Genomic DNA, 20,552 nt, shown 5'->3' on the forward strand with positions numbered 1-20,552 from the left:
TGATGGTCGGGTAGATAAACAATGACAATAATAAAACAAAGCGTATACATGATTAAGTTTATTAGTACTATTTAAAACAAACACTTAAAACTGGGGTTCTATATTAACTTTCCTATAAGTGGATTATACACTGCATAGATGAAAAACTTGTACAAATATTAAATAGGGAATGTTGTAGCTTCAGGAGTCCCAATATGCTTGCAATACATCACAATTCAAGAAGCTCAGAATATCCATTAACATCCATAAACGGAACAATAAATTAAAACCTATAGAGTAAACATTACATTGAATGAAAAATAAATAAAAAAAAACGCTGCGTTAACAAATTTCGAGGCTAAAGCAGAGATAACGTGACATTTATTTACCTTACACTCTCAAAACCTGGCCATACAGAATGCACTATAAAAGCACAAACAAGCAATTCTTTGTTCTAATTGGATGAATCGGGTTTATTTAGTCATTGTTTTTCCCTATTACAGTGAAACCCCCATCCAACGGACACTATGGAGAGGTAAGTCCGCTAACATCCAGGTCAGTTAGATGGAAGGTTTCTCTATTGTTCTCCCAAGTGGATATGGATGGTATGGCAGCTTGTGAACACTCTGCCATACCCCTGCCTCTTAGGTCTCCCCTTCATACACAGGAGCCAGACTTCTGCTCCTTGAGATTCATTCACCAGATTGTAACTCAGAATGATATTTGACTTGCCAAATTATATGTTGTTTTAAGTTTGTATATTAATATTTCATGTAGTATTGTAACAGTTAGTCTTACCTCTCCTTCCTCATTACAGCTACAAGATGGAGTACTGTACAATATTTCATCTCTATGGTGTAAATAGGTACATCAACCACCTCCTTACTAGTACAGATTTTAAGTACCGATTGATGTGCGACGAGAACAGTGCGTCATGAAGGTGTCGTGCTGCACGTAACCTAGCAGCCAACCGGCGTCATCTACGAGAGCTATTACGTCACTTACTATGAGAGGCATCAGTATCCCATCAATATAATTTACAAAACTTCTGCCAATAATTTCAAAGGCGATGGAAAATCAAAACCCCAAGTGTTTTTATTTTTGACTCGTTGGTGACCAACTTATAAGACTAATAATTCCTCTCCAAACACCATATACAGTATAGATGTGTTTGGTTATATTACAACAATTTCCCATATGTCAAAACTAAAGATAAATACACTTTGTTATCTTTCATCCTATTTCACACCTAAGACTCCATAAACTGTTAAATAAGAACAAATAATAGTTTGCAAAATAAGCCAGAGGGCATTGTGAAGTACGTAGTGGTAATGAAGTTTACCTGTTAAGTCCAAATGACAATAGCACTGTATTGGAATAACATAAGTTTACTTTCTCCAAAAGCTATTTCCATTTCGTAAAATACTGTAATCAAACTCCAAATATTATCCATTGTAAAACTAAATTCTTAATATACCATTATAGCTATATATGTGCACTTACAGACAAGCTTTACTTACACCGATAATAATTACAGGCTTCAACGGTTAATAACCCGCTACCTGGTCACAAGGCTACCCAAATAAATTTCATTTAGCGTGAACATTTTAATTTGGTGTATCTTCTGGTCTGAGCACCTGAAAGCCCTAAATATTTGAACTGAAGTAGGAGAATTTCCAACTGATGCTGTTCACTTAACTGTCTGAAATTATGAACAATGGCAGGTCAATGGGTTAAGAAAATGCTTAAATTCACTATGGTATTTATATTTTTAAATAAATTGGGCCAAAAAGTGTAAAAAAATAAGGGTTAAAGTTGCTAAAAAGTCACGTGACTGTGAAAAGCTCTGTGATTGGTTGTGACGTCACAGACTAGCATGAGTTCGAGACAGACAGCTGTGGTGTATGTGTTGTTACCAGCAGAAATACAGGACTTGTGGCCATATACAATGATCAATGAAAGGACAGAGAGTCGTTAGTGCTTCGTGCCAATGTGCAAGAGTACCGACAAAAATCACCAGGCAAATTATTCATCACAGTACGAAGATAAGAAAAAGATGGTGGCTTGCTGCTCAACGGCAACCCCAAGACAGAATAATGCATCTACTGTTGTGAAGATCATTTTGATGGAGTATTAAGTTGATATATACTGTACAGATAAACCTTATTTTTTGGGTTAAAATAAATTACTGCTCGAGGTAAGTGTTACCACAGGCAGTAATGAGTAGAATGACCCATAAACAAATACTATGTTAGGCTCTAAGTTATGTCATGTTGTTGGGTGTGTCTGACTGTATATGTCATGTTTGTTGGGTGTGTCTGACTGTATATGTCATGTTTTTTTGGGTGTGTCACTGTATATGTCATGTTTGTTGGGTGTGTCTGACTGTATATGTCATGTTTGTTGGGTGTGTCTGACTGTATATTGTCATGTTTGTTGGGTGTGTCTGGCTGTATATGTCATGTTTGTTGGGTGTGTCTGACTGTATATGTCATGTTTGTTGGAGTGTGTCTGACTGTATATTGTCATGTTTGTTGGGTGTGTCTGACTGTATATGTCATGTTTGTTGGGTGTGTCTGACTGTATATGTCATGTTTGTTATTGGAGTGTCCCTGACTGTATATGTCATGTTTGTTGGGTGTGTCTGACTGTATATGTCATGTTTTTTGGGTGTGTCTGACTGTATATGTCATGTTGTGGGTGTTGTGGGTGTGTCTGACTGTATTTGTCATGTTTGTTTCGTGTGTCACTGTTGTCATGTTTGTTGGGTGTGTCTGACTGTATTTGTCATTTTGTTGGGTGTGTCTGACTGTATTTGTCATGTTTGTTGGAGTGTGTCTGACTGTATATGTCATGTTGTTGGGTGTGTCTGACTGTATATGTCATGTTTGTTGGGTGTGTCTGACTGTATATGTCATATTTTGTTGGGTGTGTCTGACTGTATATGTCATGTTTGTTGGGTGTCTGACTGTATTTGTCATTGTTTGTTGGGTGTGTCTGACTGTATTTGTCATGTTGTTGGTGTCTGACTGTATATGCATGTTTGTTGGGTGTGTCTGACTTATATGTCATGTTTGTGGGCGTGTCGACTGTATATGCATGTTTGTTGGGTGTGTCTGACTGTATATTCTGTTTTTTGTTGGTGTGTCTTGACTGTATATGTCATGTTGAGGTGTGTCTGACTGTATTTGTCATGTTTGTTGGGTGTGTCTGACTGTATTTGTCATGTTTGTTGGGTGTGTCTGACTGTATATGTCATGTTTGTTGGGTGTGTCTGACTGTATTTGTCATGTTTGTTGGGTGTGTCTGACTGTATATGTCATGTTTGTTGGGTGTGTCTGACTGTATATGTCATGTTTGTTGGTGTGTCTGGCTGTATATGTCATGTTGTTGGGTGTGTCTGACTGTATATGTCATGTTTGTTGGGTGTGTCTGACTGTATATGTCATGTTTGTTGGGTGTGTCTGACTGTATATGTCATGTTTGTTGGGTGTGTCTGACTGTATATGTCATGTTTGTTGGGTGTGTCTGACTGTATTTGTCATGTTTGTTGGGTGTGTCTGACTGTATATGTCATGTTTTGTTGGGTGTGTCTGGCTGTATATGTGTTTGTTGGTGTCTGACTGTATTGTCATGTTTGTTGGGTGTGTCTGACTGTATTTGTCATGTTTGTTGGGTGTTCAACTGTCTGACTGTATATGTCATGTTTGTTGGGTGTGTCTGACTGTATATGTCATGTTTGTTTGTGTGTCTGACTGTATATCATGTTTGTTGGGTGTGTCTGACTGTATATGTCATGTTTGTTGGGTGTGTCTTGTTGGGTGTGTCTGACTGTATTTATGTTTGTTGGGTGTGTCTGACTGTATTTGTCTGGTTTGGGTGTGTCTGACTGTATTTGTCATGTTTGTTGGGTGTGTCTGACTGTATATGTCATGTTTGTTGGGTGTGTCTGACTGTATATGTCATAGGTGTGTCTGACTGTAGTTTGTTGGGTGTGTCTGACTGTATATGTCATGTTTGTTGGGTGTGTCTGACTGTATATGTCATGTTTGTTGGGTGTGTCTGACTGTATATGTCATGTTTGTTGGGTGTGTCTGACTGTATTTGTCATGTTTGTTGGGTGTGTCTGACTGTATATGTCATATTTTGTTGGTGTGTCTGACTGTATATTGTTGGGTGTGTCTGACTGTTGTCATATTGTCTGACTGTATATGTCTGGTTTGTTATGTGTCTGACTGTATATGTCATGTTTGTTGGGTGTGTCTGACTGTATTTGTCATGTTTGTTGGGTGTGTCTGACTGTATATGTCATGTTTGTTGGGTGTGTCTGACTGTATTTGTCATGTTTGTTGGGTGTGTCTGACTGTATATGTCATGTTTGTTGGGTGTGTCTGCCTGTATGTCATGTTTGTTGGGTGCGTCTGCCTGTATATGTCATGTTTGTGGGCGTGTCTGCCTGTATATGTCATGTTTGTTGGGTGTGTCTGCCTGTTGGGTGGCAGTAAGGGGAGCTTGTTTATGTATAAACGCCTGACGCAGCAAAGTCGGCCAGCCAGGGCTGGGAATGTGACGCCGGGCAGGACACTGCCAGTCTGCCACTGTAGCTATCCCCATCAAAGAGTCAACACCTAACCTGTTTCTCTTGAGACTTTCAACACATAATTTAACCTGCACTTAAGTTTACAAAGGTAGAGCTGTGTCCATTGCATCAGTTAACATTGCAACAACATAAAAATATGGCAAATTAAGTACTCATTATAAGTGTTAAGATTAGACTAATTACATAGCTATGATTGTTATGTAAATATATATTGGATTAAACATTTATGTATCAATGCCATGTATGATTTATTTGAAATACTATAATGAATTGTATTCAACAGGTTTGACCGAATTACAGTATAACGTTCGAGTTTAACATGAAGAGTCTGATTAACTTTAAAACGCTCAGAAGGCGTTTATACTGTATGTGTATGTAGATATGTATGCATGGTGTGTATGTATGAGTGTGTACGTACCTTTGCCAACAAGTCTAATCTTCTCATAGTCATGGTCAAGATCCTTCACCCTCTTCTTGGCTCCACTGCCCGCTGTCTTGAGAGCATCCTTCAGCTTCTTCAGGTCAAAGTACAGCTCTCCCAGGGTCAGGGACACCGACCCCTCTGGACCCCACCTCACCACCTCCACGTCTGACCCCTGTAGGTCCTTACTCAGGGTCACCGGGATCTGTTGCGTATACAGTACAAGGATATTAGGTCAGGTTACTGGCTATGAAAGATAAGGTCAAGCAAGGTCAATAGGTCATTCTTCCTTTCATCCCCTTCACTCCTCCATCTCTCCCTCCTTGCCCCCCCTCCTCCTTCATCTCTCCCACCCTCCTCATCCTTCTCTTCCAATCTGCCTCCCCCATGGGGTGGGCAGCCAAGAAGTCGAGGCGGGTGTTCATCATAGTCAGGTCAACATGGGTGGACACCAAGGTACTGGGGAACTCCCTGACCAACACCTGTTCTGGCGCTGAATGTCCGCTCACCACCTGTCAACACCTGTACACCTCACCATGTCAACATCTGCAAACCTCAACACTTCTTAACATATGCATCTCAACATGTGTATTTTAGTACCTGTCAACACCTGTCACCATCTGTTCACCTCATCTTTTGTCATTCCTATTGGTATTACCATCATCATTACTACAAATGTTATTAGTCTATTATCATTGTTAATATTATCATTATTATTTATATCATCATGTTATTAGTCTATTAATCATTATTATTACAGTACAGTGGGGTATGCTATAACGAATCTAATTGGTTCTAGAACCTTGTTCGTTATAGCATTCATTCGTTATAGGATTAATCCGTTCCAGGCCCCCAAATACAACCACTTAACACTGAAAAATATATAAAATTGTAAAAATTTTAAAAAAGTGCATAAATATGCATCTAAACCCCTGAAATAAAGAATATCATTAATACTTGTAATACAAAAACAATAAATTAGTAAAGAAAAAAAAACAATTTTTTTTAAATAATGTTCGTTGTAGGAGTTTCGTTCGTTATAGCATTCTCAATTTTATAGGTAAAACCGTTCGTTATAGGAATATTCGTAGTAGGATCCGTTCGTTATAGCATACCCCACTGTGTTAACTTTAATATTATTATGATTATCATTATCACACTCATTCTCATTTTCAGTTCCATATTATCATCACCACCATCAGCACCACTACCACCACCATCGCCACTCCCATTATCACCACCACCACCATACCTTCTCTCCAGGGCCACACAGATAAAGTTGGGATTCAGAGCCATGTAGCACCACTGCCAACGTCTCCACTTTCCTCCCTGCCAGAGCTCCGGAGACCTGGCCTGTGGTGATACGAGAGATATTCAGTAAAAGTTTCAGATGGTAAAGTGAATTAATACCACCACACCAAATGTTGCACAAAAAGTGGTAAGGTAGTTCTTAATTGCAATACATCGAGTCACTAAGGAATTAAAAAAAGCACATGAATTTATGTTATTAGTAACAAGTTGTGGTTAAACTGATACACAAATGAAACAAAGTTGATGTGTTAGGGCCTGGGAATTACCTGGCACTGGTTACCTAGTATGGTATACTTGGACTTGTTAAAATATGAAATTTAGGCTACAAAATATTCATACTAATACAATATCTATTTTGGTAGTGATGGACGATTATTTAATGCGCTCATTACGAAAATTGGGTCAATATTATTCCGGATACGGGAGGTTATTCGCCATTTCAGATGGAGCAGCTCTCGCCACTCTTCAATTAGGCCACTTGCGATTTTTTTTAGCTTAATTTGATTTGCATTCATTCCTACACTTAGATTATTTGGATTAATTATCTTAAAGGCTTACCTTTAATGATGGTTAAGAGAATTTGGAGGATATAAGCAGCGATGAGGCAAGTAAAGGCTGGTGGATGTTCCCACAAACATTGGAATTCTTCTTTAAAAAGAGCAATAAAATTCTTCTTGTGCTGTTCCATATGGAGGATATCTTACAGAAAAAATTAATCCTTTACAGATTTCTACAATTTATGCACATCCAATTCTATTTTTTTCTTTTGGTTCCAAAATATAGTTCCATCGTAGTATACATCGGGTGGGGGTGAGAGCACCATGAAAATCGCGATGTTCCAACAATGAATTGCACGCTTTTTTGTTTTTAAGCACCGAGTGCTTCTTGCAAAGTGACCAACGGGATATCGCAGCACCATGAACACGACGACAGTTCTTGTTACCCGTGCCATGCCTCGCCAGTCCAGCTGCTCTCAAATCAAGTTTAATAGTATGATGAAATCTGACCATGAACAGATATTGCCTGTTTCTCTGTCTAGTACAGTAATGGGAGAATTACCCTTTTAAGCATTCAGTAACCTTAAAACCTAATGATCTACTGTATATTTTTGCAAGCCATAAGAAAAATTGTTTCCAATGTATGACAGTTTTACCAAGCCTTCCATTACCCACCCACCTGTGGGTAATTACCCACATGGGCAGTCAGTTACATTAACTTGTGAAAAGCTCTGGAACAGGAAAAAGATTACAAGTACTGTAAAATATTTCAGCGACATCCTCTACAACAGTGAGTGACATCACAAGGTATATAGGTTACATTTCAGAACTTTTTCATAATCTTCGTGTTTACTTTATGAATATTTTAGTATTGGAAGGTTCAATTCACCATAAAGTATACACATGTACTGTACATGAGCTGTAGCGTGATAAATCCCAGGTGGTAGTGAGCAAAACTGTGCTTCAATCAAGATTCAGACCAGACATCACCATTACTCACCAATAAGTGATATACTGTATGAGGGAAACTTGGACACTTGTAGTATCACATAATATGACCGAGGTTTTTTTACGAGGATTAGTCCACCTGGCACAAGTCACTGACCCACATTGGGGTCTGGGAGGGCAAAATATAATAACTGAACCAAAAATAAATACAGTATACTCTCGATAACTTGACACATATGGAGCTTTGGCCTTACCGAGTTATTCCAAATTTTGACTTAACGAGGCACTTCCCCCCTCTTGCAAAAAATACAATAAAAAATTATTGACCCATATGCTGTATGTGTACATGTAATTACTAAATGTAAAAAAGTAAAACTTACCAGCACTGCAGGTGAAGAATGAAACATCATAGTAGGTGACACAGATGCATGGTAGGTGACAGAGGTATGGTACGTAGGTGATGCAGGTGGCCAAATATGCCAAGATTTTCCCAGATAATTTTACATATCTCGGAATTTTCCGTGTTATACTAATACTGTACGTACATTCCGAGACCATATCCATGCCGAGTTATATGAAATTCAGAGTTATCGAGGGTTTACTGTACATAAATGGAATAAACAAAACAAATCAAGAGTGAGAAATTATATATAAGGTGTGTTGTCAATGAGAAACAATTGAGGCTACAACTGTGTGTAAATGAGGCAGAAAGTCAAATGAGCAACCTGTGACTTGGTCACAATTTTTGTAATGCCATATGGCAGCAGGGTCTACCATTAGACAACATATTATGGTTCCAATATCTTCCCAGGCGGTATAGTACCTCCCTATTTGATAGCTGCCTACTACCTGCTCAATACAATAACTTAAATCAAAATGGAAACAATAAAAATGATCCACAACAGCTGATAGACATAAGCACACGCTAGTGTTACACCACAACATGGCAGCAGCTGTCTACCTTCCATGGCAACCTTTACTTCTTGTCAGTCATTAATGCTTAAGAGTTTCCAGTTATATGACCTGCGAGGTTTAGTGTGCACATACCAAGATGAAGGACATTGATTATAAAAATTAACAGCTGGTTGGACTTGCACACAGCCTGTGTTCTGCCAGCCATAAGGGTCTAAAGCCAACAAATAAATAAAAAGTAGACTACCACAGAAAGTACAGAAATACAATGATGTAGGGAAAGTATGGATAATCAATTTATTGTCTAACATTTACAGGAATAACAATAAATTCCATAGATTCATATATATATATATATACATATATATTTTTACTGAATAGAGCCATACACCAGGAAAGTTTATATACAAAAGAAAAAAAAAATATATATATATATATATATATATATATATATATATAATCATTTCTGTTACAACAGGTGTTTGTCAATGCGAATTGGTTGTAACGCGATTGACGAATAGAAGAACGATATTTGTAAAACACAAACGCGTGTTGGCTGGAACGCGATTCCACTCAAACGTTTTAAGTGTACTGTCGCTTGGCGGGGGGTTATGCAGTGTTTACAGTTCACGTTTGACATCACATGTTCAATTGATTCATGTGTTTGTTTGTGAAGTGTTATTTGATAGGGACTATATAAATTTCATCCTTTTTTTGCAAATTTAGCTGTTCCCATAAATACTGTATGAAAAATGTGAATAAAAATAATTTTGGCAGTGCGGACTAATAGCGTTTTACACCCGCGCTCTCTGTTTCCATCACACGATCAGTTGAAACACGTGGGTTGTTTTGAAGCATCCTCAGTGATTTTTGCTTACTATTTCTCCAATTTTGTGGTATTAACTGTGAATATGGAAAAGAAGGACATCTCCAAGAAGCGTTCTGGTGATCGCATTCCCGGTGGTGATCGTAAAAGAAAGGCTATAACACTTGAAGAGAAGCTCGATGTTATCAACCTCAAAATCACCCTTCTCCCCCATCAAGTTATATTCATATTTTTTCAAGGTAAAGTGTTACATTTACAGTAAGATTTCATTATTAGATATGAATGTAACATATATTTAGACTGTGCTATCCTTTGTGTTAGGCTAACTACTAAATTTTTTCGATTTCGAGTAATCTGCACCTAACCCTATTTTCTCCATAAGCCCTGTTATTTCTATTGCGTGAATTTCTATAACGCGAGGTTTTACAAGAACACAACTATCGCGTTGTAGCAGAACTGACTATATATATATATATATATATATATATATATATATATATATATATATATATATATATATATATATATATATATATTATATATATATATATATATATATATATATATATATATATATATGCTATCACATTTGCTTCCAAGAAGCATTCAACTTAGACAAGTTACTCAAACATGAGTTTCTCTAGGAAAAAGTTTCATCAGTAAAAATACCTTAAGTGAATTCTAAAGAAATACAGCAAAAATGAAAAATCTTTGTGTAAAAAAGAATGACTCAAGAATGGAGAATTACCACATTCCCCCAAAAATGTTGTTGCACAAAAAGGTGCAAATCACCTGTTATATCTCAATATATTCTTTGCAATTGTGGGTTTAGTGGGGATGGTGGTGGGTAAAGGCTGGCATGAGATCTCTCACGGACAGTGGCAGCCAAAGCCACTCCGTGCACACTCCATACGTCACTGGACTAGAGGTCGACGTTTCAGCTTTCCTTATCCAACATGGCAAGAAGAATATATTTTATGTACAAGAAAGATAACAGAGAATCAGAATAGGGCAGAGTATACACTAAACTCTAAGTTATGCAGGTACAGCATCTGAGAATGACCTCTCATGGAGGTCCTCCTCAAGTGGCCTTGGCCCCAGGACCTATCTCGCCAACTCAGGCAGACGTGGTCCCCTATGCCAAAAACTCAAGTTGCTCATTTTAATTCTACAGCAAAAAAAATACATATAGCATGTGCTAAATAGTGTAATTCTCCAATATGAAGGAAATAATTCCATTTTCTCTCAAAAGTATGTCAGAAATAATGGTCCAAGTAAATGACATGTAAGTGATCCATCTCTAAGGAAAAGAGATAAACTTATGTAATCAACATTGACAGCACAAACTATCACAGGCTCTGACTGTTGCTCACAGGCAACTAACCATTCTTATGCTATTCAAAATGTTAACAACTGTTTTCAATCATCATTTAGAAACATTTCTCACAGGTAAATGAAGTGTAATTCAAATACAGTAAGTGGTCCATGACACAGTAACCTGCAGATATATTCATGATATGAGTGAGTATTCTCATTCTTTTATAATTATAAGCCATGGTGTCACCAAAGCTCCCAACAGTCACTTTCATAGACACAAGAGAAACCTATAAGGTTATCACCCCATGTCTCAGTGTCTCCTCCAATGGCACCAGAGAAAGCACATATAAATAATATATGGCAAAAGTTCCCACAGACACTTTTCTACAATTAGATAAAGCACTTCACTCCTAAGGTGTCTTGCCAACATCCTATTTTTCCACATTACAACAAAGCCTGAACCAACATTAAACAGGCAGATCTTCAGCACGGAGCTGTGTTCAGTGGCAGGACCACAGGATGTGCACGTCACCCATGTTGCCCTACAGGAATTTCTCCTGGGATCACTCTGCTGCAAGTGGTCTGTATTTTTTTATGCGTTTCCATTCTCCAGTATTGTAGTTCATTTGGAAGTGGGTCTCAGCAAGCATGTTGATGAATGCTCCTTCTGGCTGCGACACTGTCTCCTCTCCCTCACTTAACTTGATTGTCACAATATTACCCAGATGTGGACAGGGATTCTCTGCAATACAAGATACAGTACAGTTACTGTATTCTGGTGTTTGTCCCTATTACTATTTTTACTGAATATTAGTTACCTTTATCTCTGAGACCTGAGGAACATTTACATGTCTTTTTATTAATCAACAACAAATATTAAAAGGGTATTTCCTCAATAAGAAAATAGAAACTTATGCTATGGGGTGCTTCTTTGGGCTTTACACAACAGATTAATGAGAAATGTGAGTGAAACTGGAGAAGACAGATGCCTTTAAGTCAAACACAACAGAATGAGGTCAAAGACAAGAGTGATCCAACTTACCTCTGGAGCCAGCCATAAAGCCCAGAATAAGGGCCTTCTCTGGCCTTGTAACTTTGTTGCTGGTACGGAACATTTCTTGTGCCTCCAACATTTGCTCTTTCTGCAAACCCATGAGCCATGATTCACCGTACATAAAAATAACTACATGTGAATATAAAGGGATAAAATACACAGTATTCTTTTTTTTATCAGGAGTGAGGAACTAATAGGAGTGGCCTATAGTGTTTATTTCAAATTTAATGTTTTACAACAGAGAACAAACAGAAATAAACTCACAGTGAGTGACAGTCCTCTCTTTTGTTGAGACACTTGCTGTTGTGTGGTGACAGATGCCTGGTTGATGGGAACTTGCTGTGGTTGCTGTGCCTCAGGCTGTGGCACAACAGTGATAACTTGGGTTGCCTGCGATTGTTGTGGCTGTTGTTGAGGTGCCGGTGTAACTGCTGTTGCTGCTGCGAGAGTTGCTGTGGTCAGAGGAGTAGCAGAATACACCAGTTCTGGTTGTACAGGCTGAAACATTATAGCAAAAAGACATATTATATATTGTACATTATAACCACCCAAGAAAGATATATACGACCAATCAGTACCACGTACGCTAGATCCTACTGCCTACGTAACCCACACATTGTAATTACAGCAAATCCCATTAACTTCACCCTTGATAGAATCACAATCCCTAACTTCATGGCAGAGATAAAACAAGATCAAACCATCAACACCTTTAATCTCCAATTATATCTGTGCTAACATATTAACAAATACTAGTAAATAAATTTTTAACCCCAATTACCATTAACTAAAGTTAATAATCATTAATAACTTTATATGACAGAGTAACCATAACTATGGAAAATTTTATGAATGATTCCAGCAAACGGTATCTGTATGAAATGATAACACATGTAAAGTGGTACAGTAGTGAGGTGTCAATCCATATTTATTAAAATCAGCCCTAACTGTGAAAAGACATTAAAAATCCACTATATAATAAATATATTGATAATACAGCTTTCTTATCATCATTCAAGCATTCCAAAAAACAAGTGATGCAATATAATAGTTGTAATTAGATAATTACGGGTAAAAATTCCATAAATAGATAGTCTGGGTGGTCTCTGTAACATTACTCCATTTTTCCCATTACTTTATGTATAGTACTGTATGTACAACTTGAATGAAGCCTTGCATATAAACAGAGTCTACTAGATATAATCAGATGTACAGTATAAGTTTTTTTTAAATTGGCTGATTTGAGAGTGACAAGAAATTCTGTACTGAACTGATCATCACCGCTTACCTGTAGTGTGGCATACTGTGGCTGTCCAACAGTGGTGGGAGTCTCTCCAGAAGTCGGGGTCACTGTAACTGCTGTGGCAGCCTGGACAACTTCTGCTGTAGTAAACACTGGTGTGTGTGTCACTGTTCTGTATACCACTGTGGGAGATCCAGCAGCTTGAGTACTAGGTGTTACAATGATACGCTGAGGTGTTGTCCCACCAGAGGGGGTGGTTGGGGTAGACGGTGTTGCTCTGCCACCAGTATTTGTTGTTTGTTGTAGCGTGGACCGTGCTGATATAGTGCCAACCGCCACAGCACCAGCTGGAATAACAAAACACCTTTACAATCCAAATTATACAAACGACTGGAGCATTTTCTTTAATCCTTTATACTGTATATGTGATGATGGTAAGGTTCGCAATTATGTCTTTATTAATGTTGACAAAGGCAACATTTACTCATTGTAAGCATTTTTCCCTCAATTACCCTTGTCATTTAATGTTTTCTTGGATTCACTACTGTCCTAGAATGTGATTCATAAAATAAAGTTGGAGGAGAGGTGTAAAGTGCTGAAGGGGCGGTGGGCCTCATAAAATGATATGAAGATCATGTAAAGTTTAGAGGAATGAGTAATAATTTGTGATGAATATTAACAAGGAGACGTACTGTGTAGTGTGGACGTTGTTCCGGCAGCCGTAGACAATAACGGAGTGGAGGGCGTCGGGGGACCAGGCGTGGGGGGATTGGAGGGAGTGAGGCCAGCAGCATAGTCTGGGGTTGCCTGCTGCTGCTGTGCCGGCTGCTGTGGTGTCGTCTGCTTCCCCTCGACCTGCTGTTGTTCTCTTCGCTTCTCCTCAGCATCTGCAGCCTTGGCATCAGCCGTGTCTTGTAGCTTTCTTCTTTTCTTGGCCTGGGAGAGTAAAACACATCTTCATTAAAAATAATAATTTCTTCTACAGTTTTTGTTTATTCTCGATTCTGGAATATCAACATAACCATTCCCATGAACTCATAAATTCTTAAATGTCTTTTGTACAATGTCAGATAAATTTCTTTATATTCTATGCAAGATTATTCATTTAATTTACATTATTTTCTTTCTACAGAGGCCCTGGAATGCATCCCTATTATATGATATTGCTTTATGCAAACTACTACAACTTCTTTTTTAGTATACAATTTCCCCAAGTACTGTTTTCCCCAAAAGACTGTGTGTGTGTTTGTGTGTGCATGCATGTGTTAGCCTTACAAACCCCTTCTCCCTCACTTGACAGCCTTACACACCCCTTCCCAAAAGCAGAAAATAATTTATAAGTGAATATGGCATCACTCCTGAGACACTTTCCACACACTCTACCACTCACTAATACTCACCTGTTGAACAGCAATGGGTGATTCTGTTATGTCTAAGAGCTTGATGCCACCGTCTTTACGAGTGACTGTTGAGCGGACAAGTGGCCGGCTGACTGGGGTGGAGCCTAAGCCAGACCCTCTCAAACCAGATCCTGGCAACCGACTGGGGATACCCTTCAGTGGTGCTGTTGAAAGTAATACATAATGGCAGTTAATTACCTTTTCAACAATTCAGTAATGAGGAATTTAAGACAAAACAGGAATATATATAACATGTTTATAGAAGTCATCAAGCTGGAAGGGTAGAAGAAGAATGAGTGGCTTAGGAGTCTCTACTCTCCTCCCACACGTGCAAAAATGAAACACAGGGAACATGAAATCATCCTCTGACGACAGCTAACTTCTACTGCTGACGGCCGCCATCCCTATAGCTAACTTCCACGGATGATGGCCACAGACCCTACAGCCAAGGTCCATTGATGATTGCCGTCATTTTAAGGATTAATAAGTGTATCTGAAGCATTTAAGGGATTTATATATAAGATGAGAGGTTGGCAGTGTCTACTAAGAAGAAAACAGCATGCAAGCATTAATTGTAGGTACGGACTGATGATACCAGGGAGGAAGAGTACAGAGACGTTAGATTATACTTGGGAGGAGTACAGAGATATGTTATATGATACTAGGGAGGAGGAGTACGGAGACGTTAGATTATACGAGGGAGGAAGAGTACAGAGATATTAGATGATACTAGGGAGGAAGAGTACAGAGATATTAGATGATACTAGGGAGGAGGAGTACAGAGATATTAGATGATACTAGGGAGGAAGAGTACAGAGATATTAGATGATACTAGGGAGGAAGAGTACAGAGATATTAGATGATACTAGGGAGGAAGAGTACAGAGATATTAGATGATACTAGGGAGGAAGAGTACAGAGATATTAGATGATACAAGGGAGGAAGAGTACAGAGATATTAGATGATACAAGGGAGGAAGAGTACAGAGATATTAATGGAAACGTTGTCAAAAAGTTTTTAAAGATAACAAGGAGATGTTCAGGAGTGAACTGACGAGGCAACAAAAGAACAGATAGAATAAAACGAAATCATAAAAACTCAATAACCACTGTGATGCTCTAGAGTCTAGTGGTGTTAAAAAATAAACAAATAAATAAAATCTTGATTATGAATTGATCACATTCATGCAATTCAGATCATGCCAAATCACTTAACAATGAAGGTTTCTATATGCTAAAAGTGAAATAAATAAATAAATAAATAAAAATCAGTTGGCTCTTTGGGCATTAATTAACTGATATCATAACTAACAGGTAATAATCTGTCTGTTCCCTTTTTTATGATATTTCTTAAATACTTGCGAGTGACTTGGCTTCTCAAACAAAACAAAGTGAGAGAAATTATTACAAGTCAATTATTTAGCTGCTGCACCTGAGCCATCACATCGCGTACCGGTAACCATACTCAGTGACCTTTATATCCTCTTAACAGTGACCTCAAATCCCAGACTGAAGGATATTGTACTCCAAGTTAATGGTTCTTCAGACAGTACAATGAAAACATAACTTGACAACATGAGTGATGGTAATGAGATGTGTAAATTACTCTACATTTGATAACTGAAACAACATCAGACATTTAAAGCAAACAACTGAAACAAATTAAAAGACTAACTGGTGTCATTCATCTTGCGTGGCATGCCTCTTGAGCGTACAGGGACAGTAGGCAGCTGACTCTTTTTGACATTTGCCTGGGCATCAGATGAACGGTTGAGCAGCTCTGCCCGCAGAGCTGCAGCCTTTGGTTTTCTCTTAAGAGCAAAGTGTTTGGTGAGAGGTGCCTGAAATATGAAACTTCACTTTATACAAAGGACTCTCTACTATCAGTGAAAATTTGGGATGACCTTTCTGCCCGCAACAACCATCAGTCACTTGTCACTACGTACCTGACCGCCTGCAGCAGCCATAAATGCATTTCTGTTGAGGTAGTTGCACTCCATGGGGAGTAAGCCCAGCTCACTGTGCTTCTTAACTAACTTGCGAAGCTCCGTTATCAAGTCGTGTGTAATTCGCTGGTTCTCCGGTGGCTCTCTGTAGAATATGTTAGTAATAGTGACTCACATAACATGACATTGTATCAAAGAAATATTTACAAACCTCTGACACGGTTTTGCTTTATGCCCGGCAGCTCCGCCATATAAGTGTTCTAAAGTCTGGCTACTGTTTTGTATGGTTTATTAGTGTATGAGAGCATTCGCCCTTTTACTTGTTTTCACTGTCATTTTTTTTTTTAATTAATATATCTGACTTTATTTCTACATACTGTTCGGTGCCCATAAATTCCAGTGCAGTATCATACAGTATAAACCTGTAATGGTGATTTTAATGAATAAATAAATGAATAAATATCTGTCTACCTCTAAATTTAAGGAACTATAGATATAAATACGGAGATAAACTGAAATGAGTAAGAAGCAAAGTAACTAAATTTTTACCTGATGTCCAGGTTGAGGTTACCGGAGGATGGACAAGTTCGCATGATCTCAGCCAACATGGCCACCCAGGGTTCACTGTCCACCACTGCCACCTCCAGGATCTCCTCCAGCTCTGACCGCCACTGTAAATAACACATAACTCATATATACAGAGTCACTTCTCCCTTATACTAAACTACATAATATACATAGTTAGTATCATATTGAACCAACACAACCATCCGACTACCAGATCAAAGTAAAACAAAGGTACTGTATCTTACTGCTAAACTATGACAGTAACACAAAACATCAAGCCTGTCCCTACAATATGGTGACAAGTCAGATGATTAATCAAACTCCAGACATTAATTTACATTACAGAAAGGACAAACAAAAAAGAGTTAATCAGAATACTGTACTGTAATACAATTTAACTGAAGAGAAAATTGGGTGTTACTGTATTGTGCAGTCTATAAAATGTTTAGGTTAGGTTAGGTTTGATTTGGTTGAGTTAGGTTTGGTTAAGTTAACTAGGGTTAGGTTAGGTTACACTAAAGATATTTTTGTAATAATATATATAATCTGAGCAGAAAGTTAGGTCGCGATAGGGCCGACGAACAAAATTCTCGCATAAATAAATTCACATGTTGTGAAGGCTGTCCCGGGACGCGAGATGTTAGTAAGCTTGGTTGGTTGGCAAGTGGTGACACTTGGCAACTGAGCACACGTCACGGCTTACTTTCAGTGCGCCTCTGGCAATCATGAGGGGAATATTAACTCTGCGGGTTTGAGCGCCCCGTGGCCATTTTTTGCCTCGTTTACGGTGCATTACCCCGACATACTGGCCATCAGAGATGCCCAGGAGGGTTACTATAAGGGATGACATTGCAGCAGTGATTGCATTGTACAAAGCAAACCATGACCTGAGAGATATTTCTGCTCAGACTGGTGTGGGGTTGTGTGTTGTGCAGAAACTTGTGAAGTGTTACCGTGAGCTTGGAGAGGACGTGTTACCAGCTCCCCTACCCATGTCTGGTAGGCCTAAATTATTGTCTCTACGGACACTTCAGGTTATTTCATGCCAAGTTAAGTCCATTCCCGCCCTCACAGCACGCGAAGTGAAAGAGAGAAGCCCCTGTCTTCTCAGCCACGTCTCCTTACGCTGTGTTCGGCAATCCTTACATGATGACCTTGGGTTTAAGAGCTTCCGTGCACCGTCGTAAACCTCTACTGACAAAGAGACAGAAGAAAAATAGAGAAATTTTGCAAGAAATATGCAGTGTGGGGTTTAGAGTCAAGGAGGAGTGTTTCGTGGTCTGACGAGGCTACGTTTTCTGTGACTGGCAATGGTGGAGGGAGGGCGTACTGCCCTCCTCACTCGGATGCACATCTCCCACAGTACACAGTGAAGAATGTCAAGCACCCTGCCTCGCTTATGGTTTGGGCTTGCTTTTCATATTATGGTGTTGGCAAACTCGTAATCCTCCCTTGGAGCCAGATGATGAATCAGTACAACTATCTTGAGCTGCTCAGTGATTTCTTAGCTGAAACATTTGATAAAGCTAAGGCAAGCCTTTTCATGCAGGACGGTGCCCCAAGCCACACGGCTAAAAGTGTCATACAGTGGCTCAAAGACTGTGAGGTACCTTTCTTTAACCCTTTAGGTGCGTAATTAAATTTCGCGCCGGTTCCTGAAAAGTGTCAATTATCCTGCCAAAAATGAATTTCATATAATCACATTTTCTATACGTTTTTCCGAGAGAACTTTTAGTATATTTTCCAAATCTGGAACAAAAATTCACATATGTGTGCAAATTTTAGAGAAAAAATGACATTTATACCCAAAAATGCAGGAAATTGGTATAAATCAATGTCTGGTATATGGCAAATAAATTTAATCAATTTGGTTACTAAACAGCAAATTTAGATATGTATTACATATTCAGATAATATCAAACAAAATAGTACAAAAATAAGCTATATTGCATTCAGGAAATACTCCTATACCTCAATACATAATATGTCCGCATGTCGTCTCATTTGGGGAAGTTTTTTCAAGGCCGTGGGATATCCCCGCTTGTCGCATTTAATTAATATAATATTTTGGGCGGGTTTACCCGCATGTCGCATCCAAAGGGTTAATGACTGACCTGGCAGTAGCCCAGATCTCAACCCAATAGAAAATTTGTGGTTCATTGTTAAGCGTCGTCTGCGCGACGCTGACATGTCAACAATCCCGAAGCTAGAGGCAGCTATCAAGAATATCTGGGCTAACTTGCCACCTGACCTCTTGCTAAACTTTGCTAAAGGACTGCCTGAAGCGCAAAGGGAACATTACAAAGTATTAATTGAAGTGGTAAATGTTACTTGACTGTATTTATATAACATAACAGTAAATATGCATTTTTTTAGCATACGAACTAACTTTCCGCACAGACTGTATAGTGTGACTAGGGGACAGGTGTACACAAACGGTACACATAAGTACTCATACACATAACACCATGTACTACACAAATGGCACTGTACACAAACAATGAAATTACTAACACACAAACAAGAGTACTCAGTATTGTACACAAATAATGAGTACATAAATAATATAGTACAATAGTATACATACAGTTAATTAGTGAACAAGATAGTACGTTAGTAAACAAGTGTACTTATAAAGAATAGTGCACTTTTAAGCAATAGGGTACACTTAAAAACAAACATTCAAACACAAAAACACTATAGTACACAAGTCAATAAAACACTCTTACATAATCACATCTCAACAACATAAACAGTCAAACAAAAGTTGAGTCGAGTACAGTTGGGGCCACCCTGTACCTGTTAGCGAGATACAGGCATAACTGTACTCTCTATCTACATGTTTAACCAATTATAAACTTGTTATGATGATTTTAATGAATAAATATCGGTATATCTATACGTCTATTAGTCTATCTATCCACAACACAACACTCTGCCTCACCTCCTCAACATTGCGCTTAGGGATGTGGAAGAAAGACAGCAGTAATTTTAGTTTAACTTGGGTCTGGAGTTCAACAAAGCATTCCTTTATATTCCTGAGCACTTCTACATTCAGCTGTGCACATATAGAGCCCTCAGACCAGGTGTCGGCGGATGTTCCCAGTTTATTGTGAAGCCACAACGAAATATCGCTGTCCCGAGCAGCCGCCATTGTGGGTGTCCCATTAGTGACGTCACGGTATGTGTGGCAGCCATCTTGATGACATCACCACCCGCCAAGTTCGACCTGATGGCAAACACCGGTTTTTTTTATTCAGCAAATTGTCATACAAGTTCACAATTGTGCATACATACACCGCAGCGTACCGAGTGGAGTGGTCATCCACTAACTCCATATATGTACAGTACATTGACTAAGTGATGCCCTTTGGGGTGCTTATTTAGAGAAATTAAGAACCAAACGGACTGTTTAGAGCTACAGGAAGATCTGTTAAGTTAGGTTAGGTTAGGTTAGTGGTGTTGGTAGTAGTGGTAATACAGTAGTATTGATTATACACCCCAACTTATCTTACTTGAAGATTAAACACCC

At 38.6% G+C, this 20,552-nt stretch overlaps 1 protein-coding gene across 1 annotated transcript; it reads right to left on the minus strand.

Annotated features, from left to right (window-relative positions):
* Positions 1–9,965: 9,965 nt before the first annotated feature.
* On the minus strand, positions 9,966–20,234 carry LOC121873165 (negative elongation factor A-like). Its single transcript, XM_042376491.1, has 10 exons — positions 19,965–20,234; positions 17,003–17,124; positions 16,454–16,598; positions 16,183–16,348; positions 14,509–14,672; positions 13,801–14,044; positions 13,154–13,455; positions 12,130–12,363; positions 11,854–11,953; positions 9,966–11,553 (listed from the first exon to the last, which is right to left on the minus strand). Exons 1-10 carry the CDS (start codon positions 20,172–20,174, stop codon positions 11,375–11,377), a joined length of 1,866 nt encoding a protein of 621 aa, XP_042232425.1. The 5' UTR covers positions 20,175–20,234; the 3' UTR covers positions 9,966–11,374.
* Between the last annotated feature and the right edge of the window lie 318 nt (positions 20,235–20,552).

The sequence above is a fragment of the Homarus americanus genome, unplaced genomic scaffold, assembly GCF_018991925.1.
Source record: "Homarus americanus isolate GMGI-L3 unplaced genomic scaffold, GMGI_Hamer_2.0 scaffold32929, whole genome shotgun sequence".
In the NCBI taxonomy this organism is placed as follows: domain Eukaryota; kingdom Metazoa; phylum Arthropoda; class Malacostraca; order Decapoda; family Nephropidae; genus Homarus; species Homarus americanus.

Bases quoted from the DNA above. Each gene is read 5' to 3' on its own strand.
- LOC121873165 (XM_042376491.1), bottom strand. From the start codon at position 20,174: ATGGCGGCTGCTCGGGACAGCGATATTTCGTTGTGGCTTCACAATAAA. The intron at 16,599-17,002 runs GTAAAAATTTAG...CATATTCTACAG, and splicing joins AACCTCAACCTGGACATCAG to AGAGCCACCGGAGAACCAGC. The intron at 14,673-16,182 runs GTTAGTCTTTTA...TACTTTCAACAG, and splicing joins ACGCAAGATGAATGACACCA to CACCACTGAAGGGTATCCCC.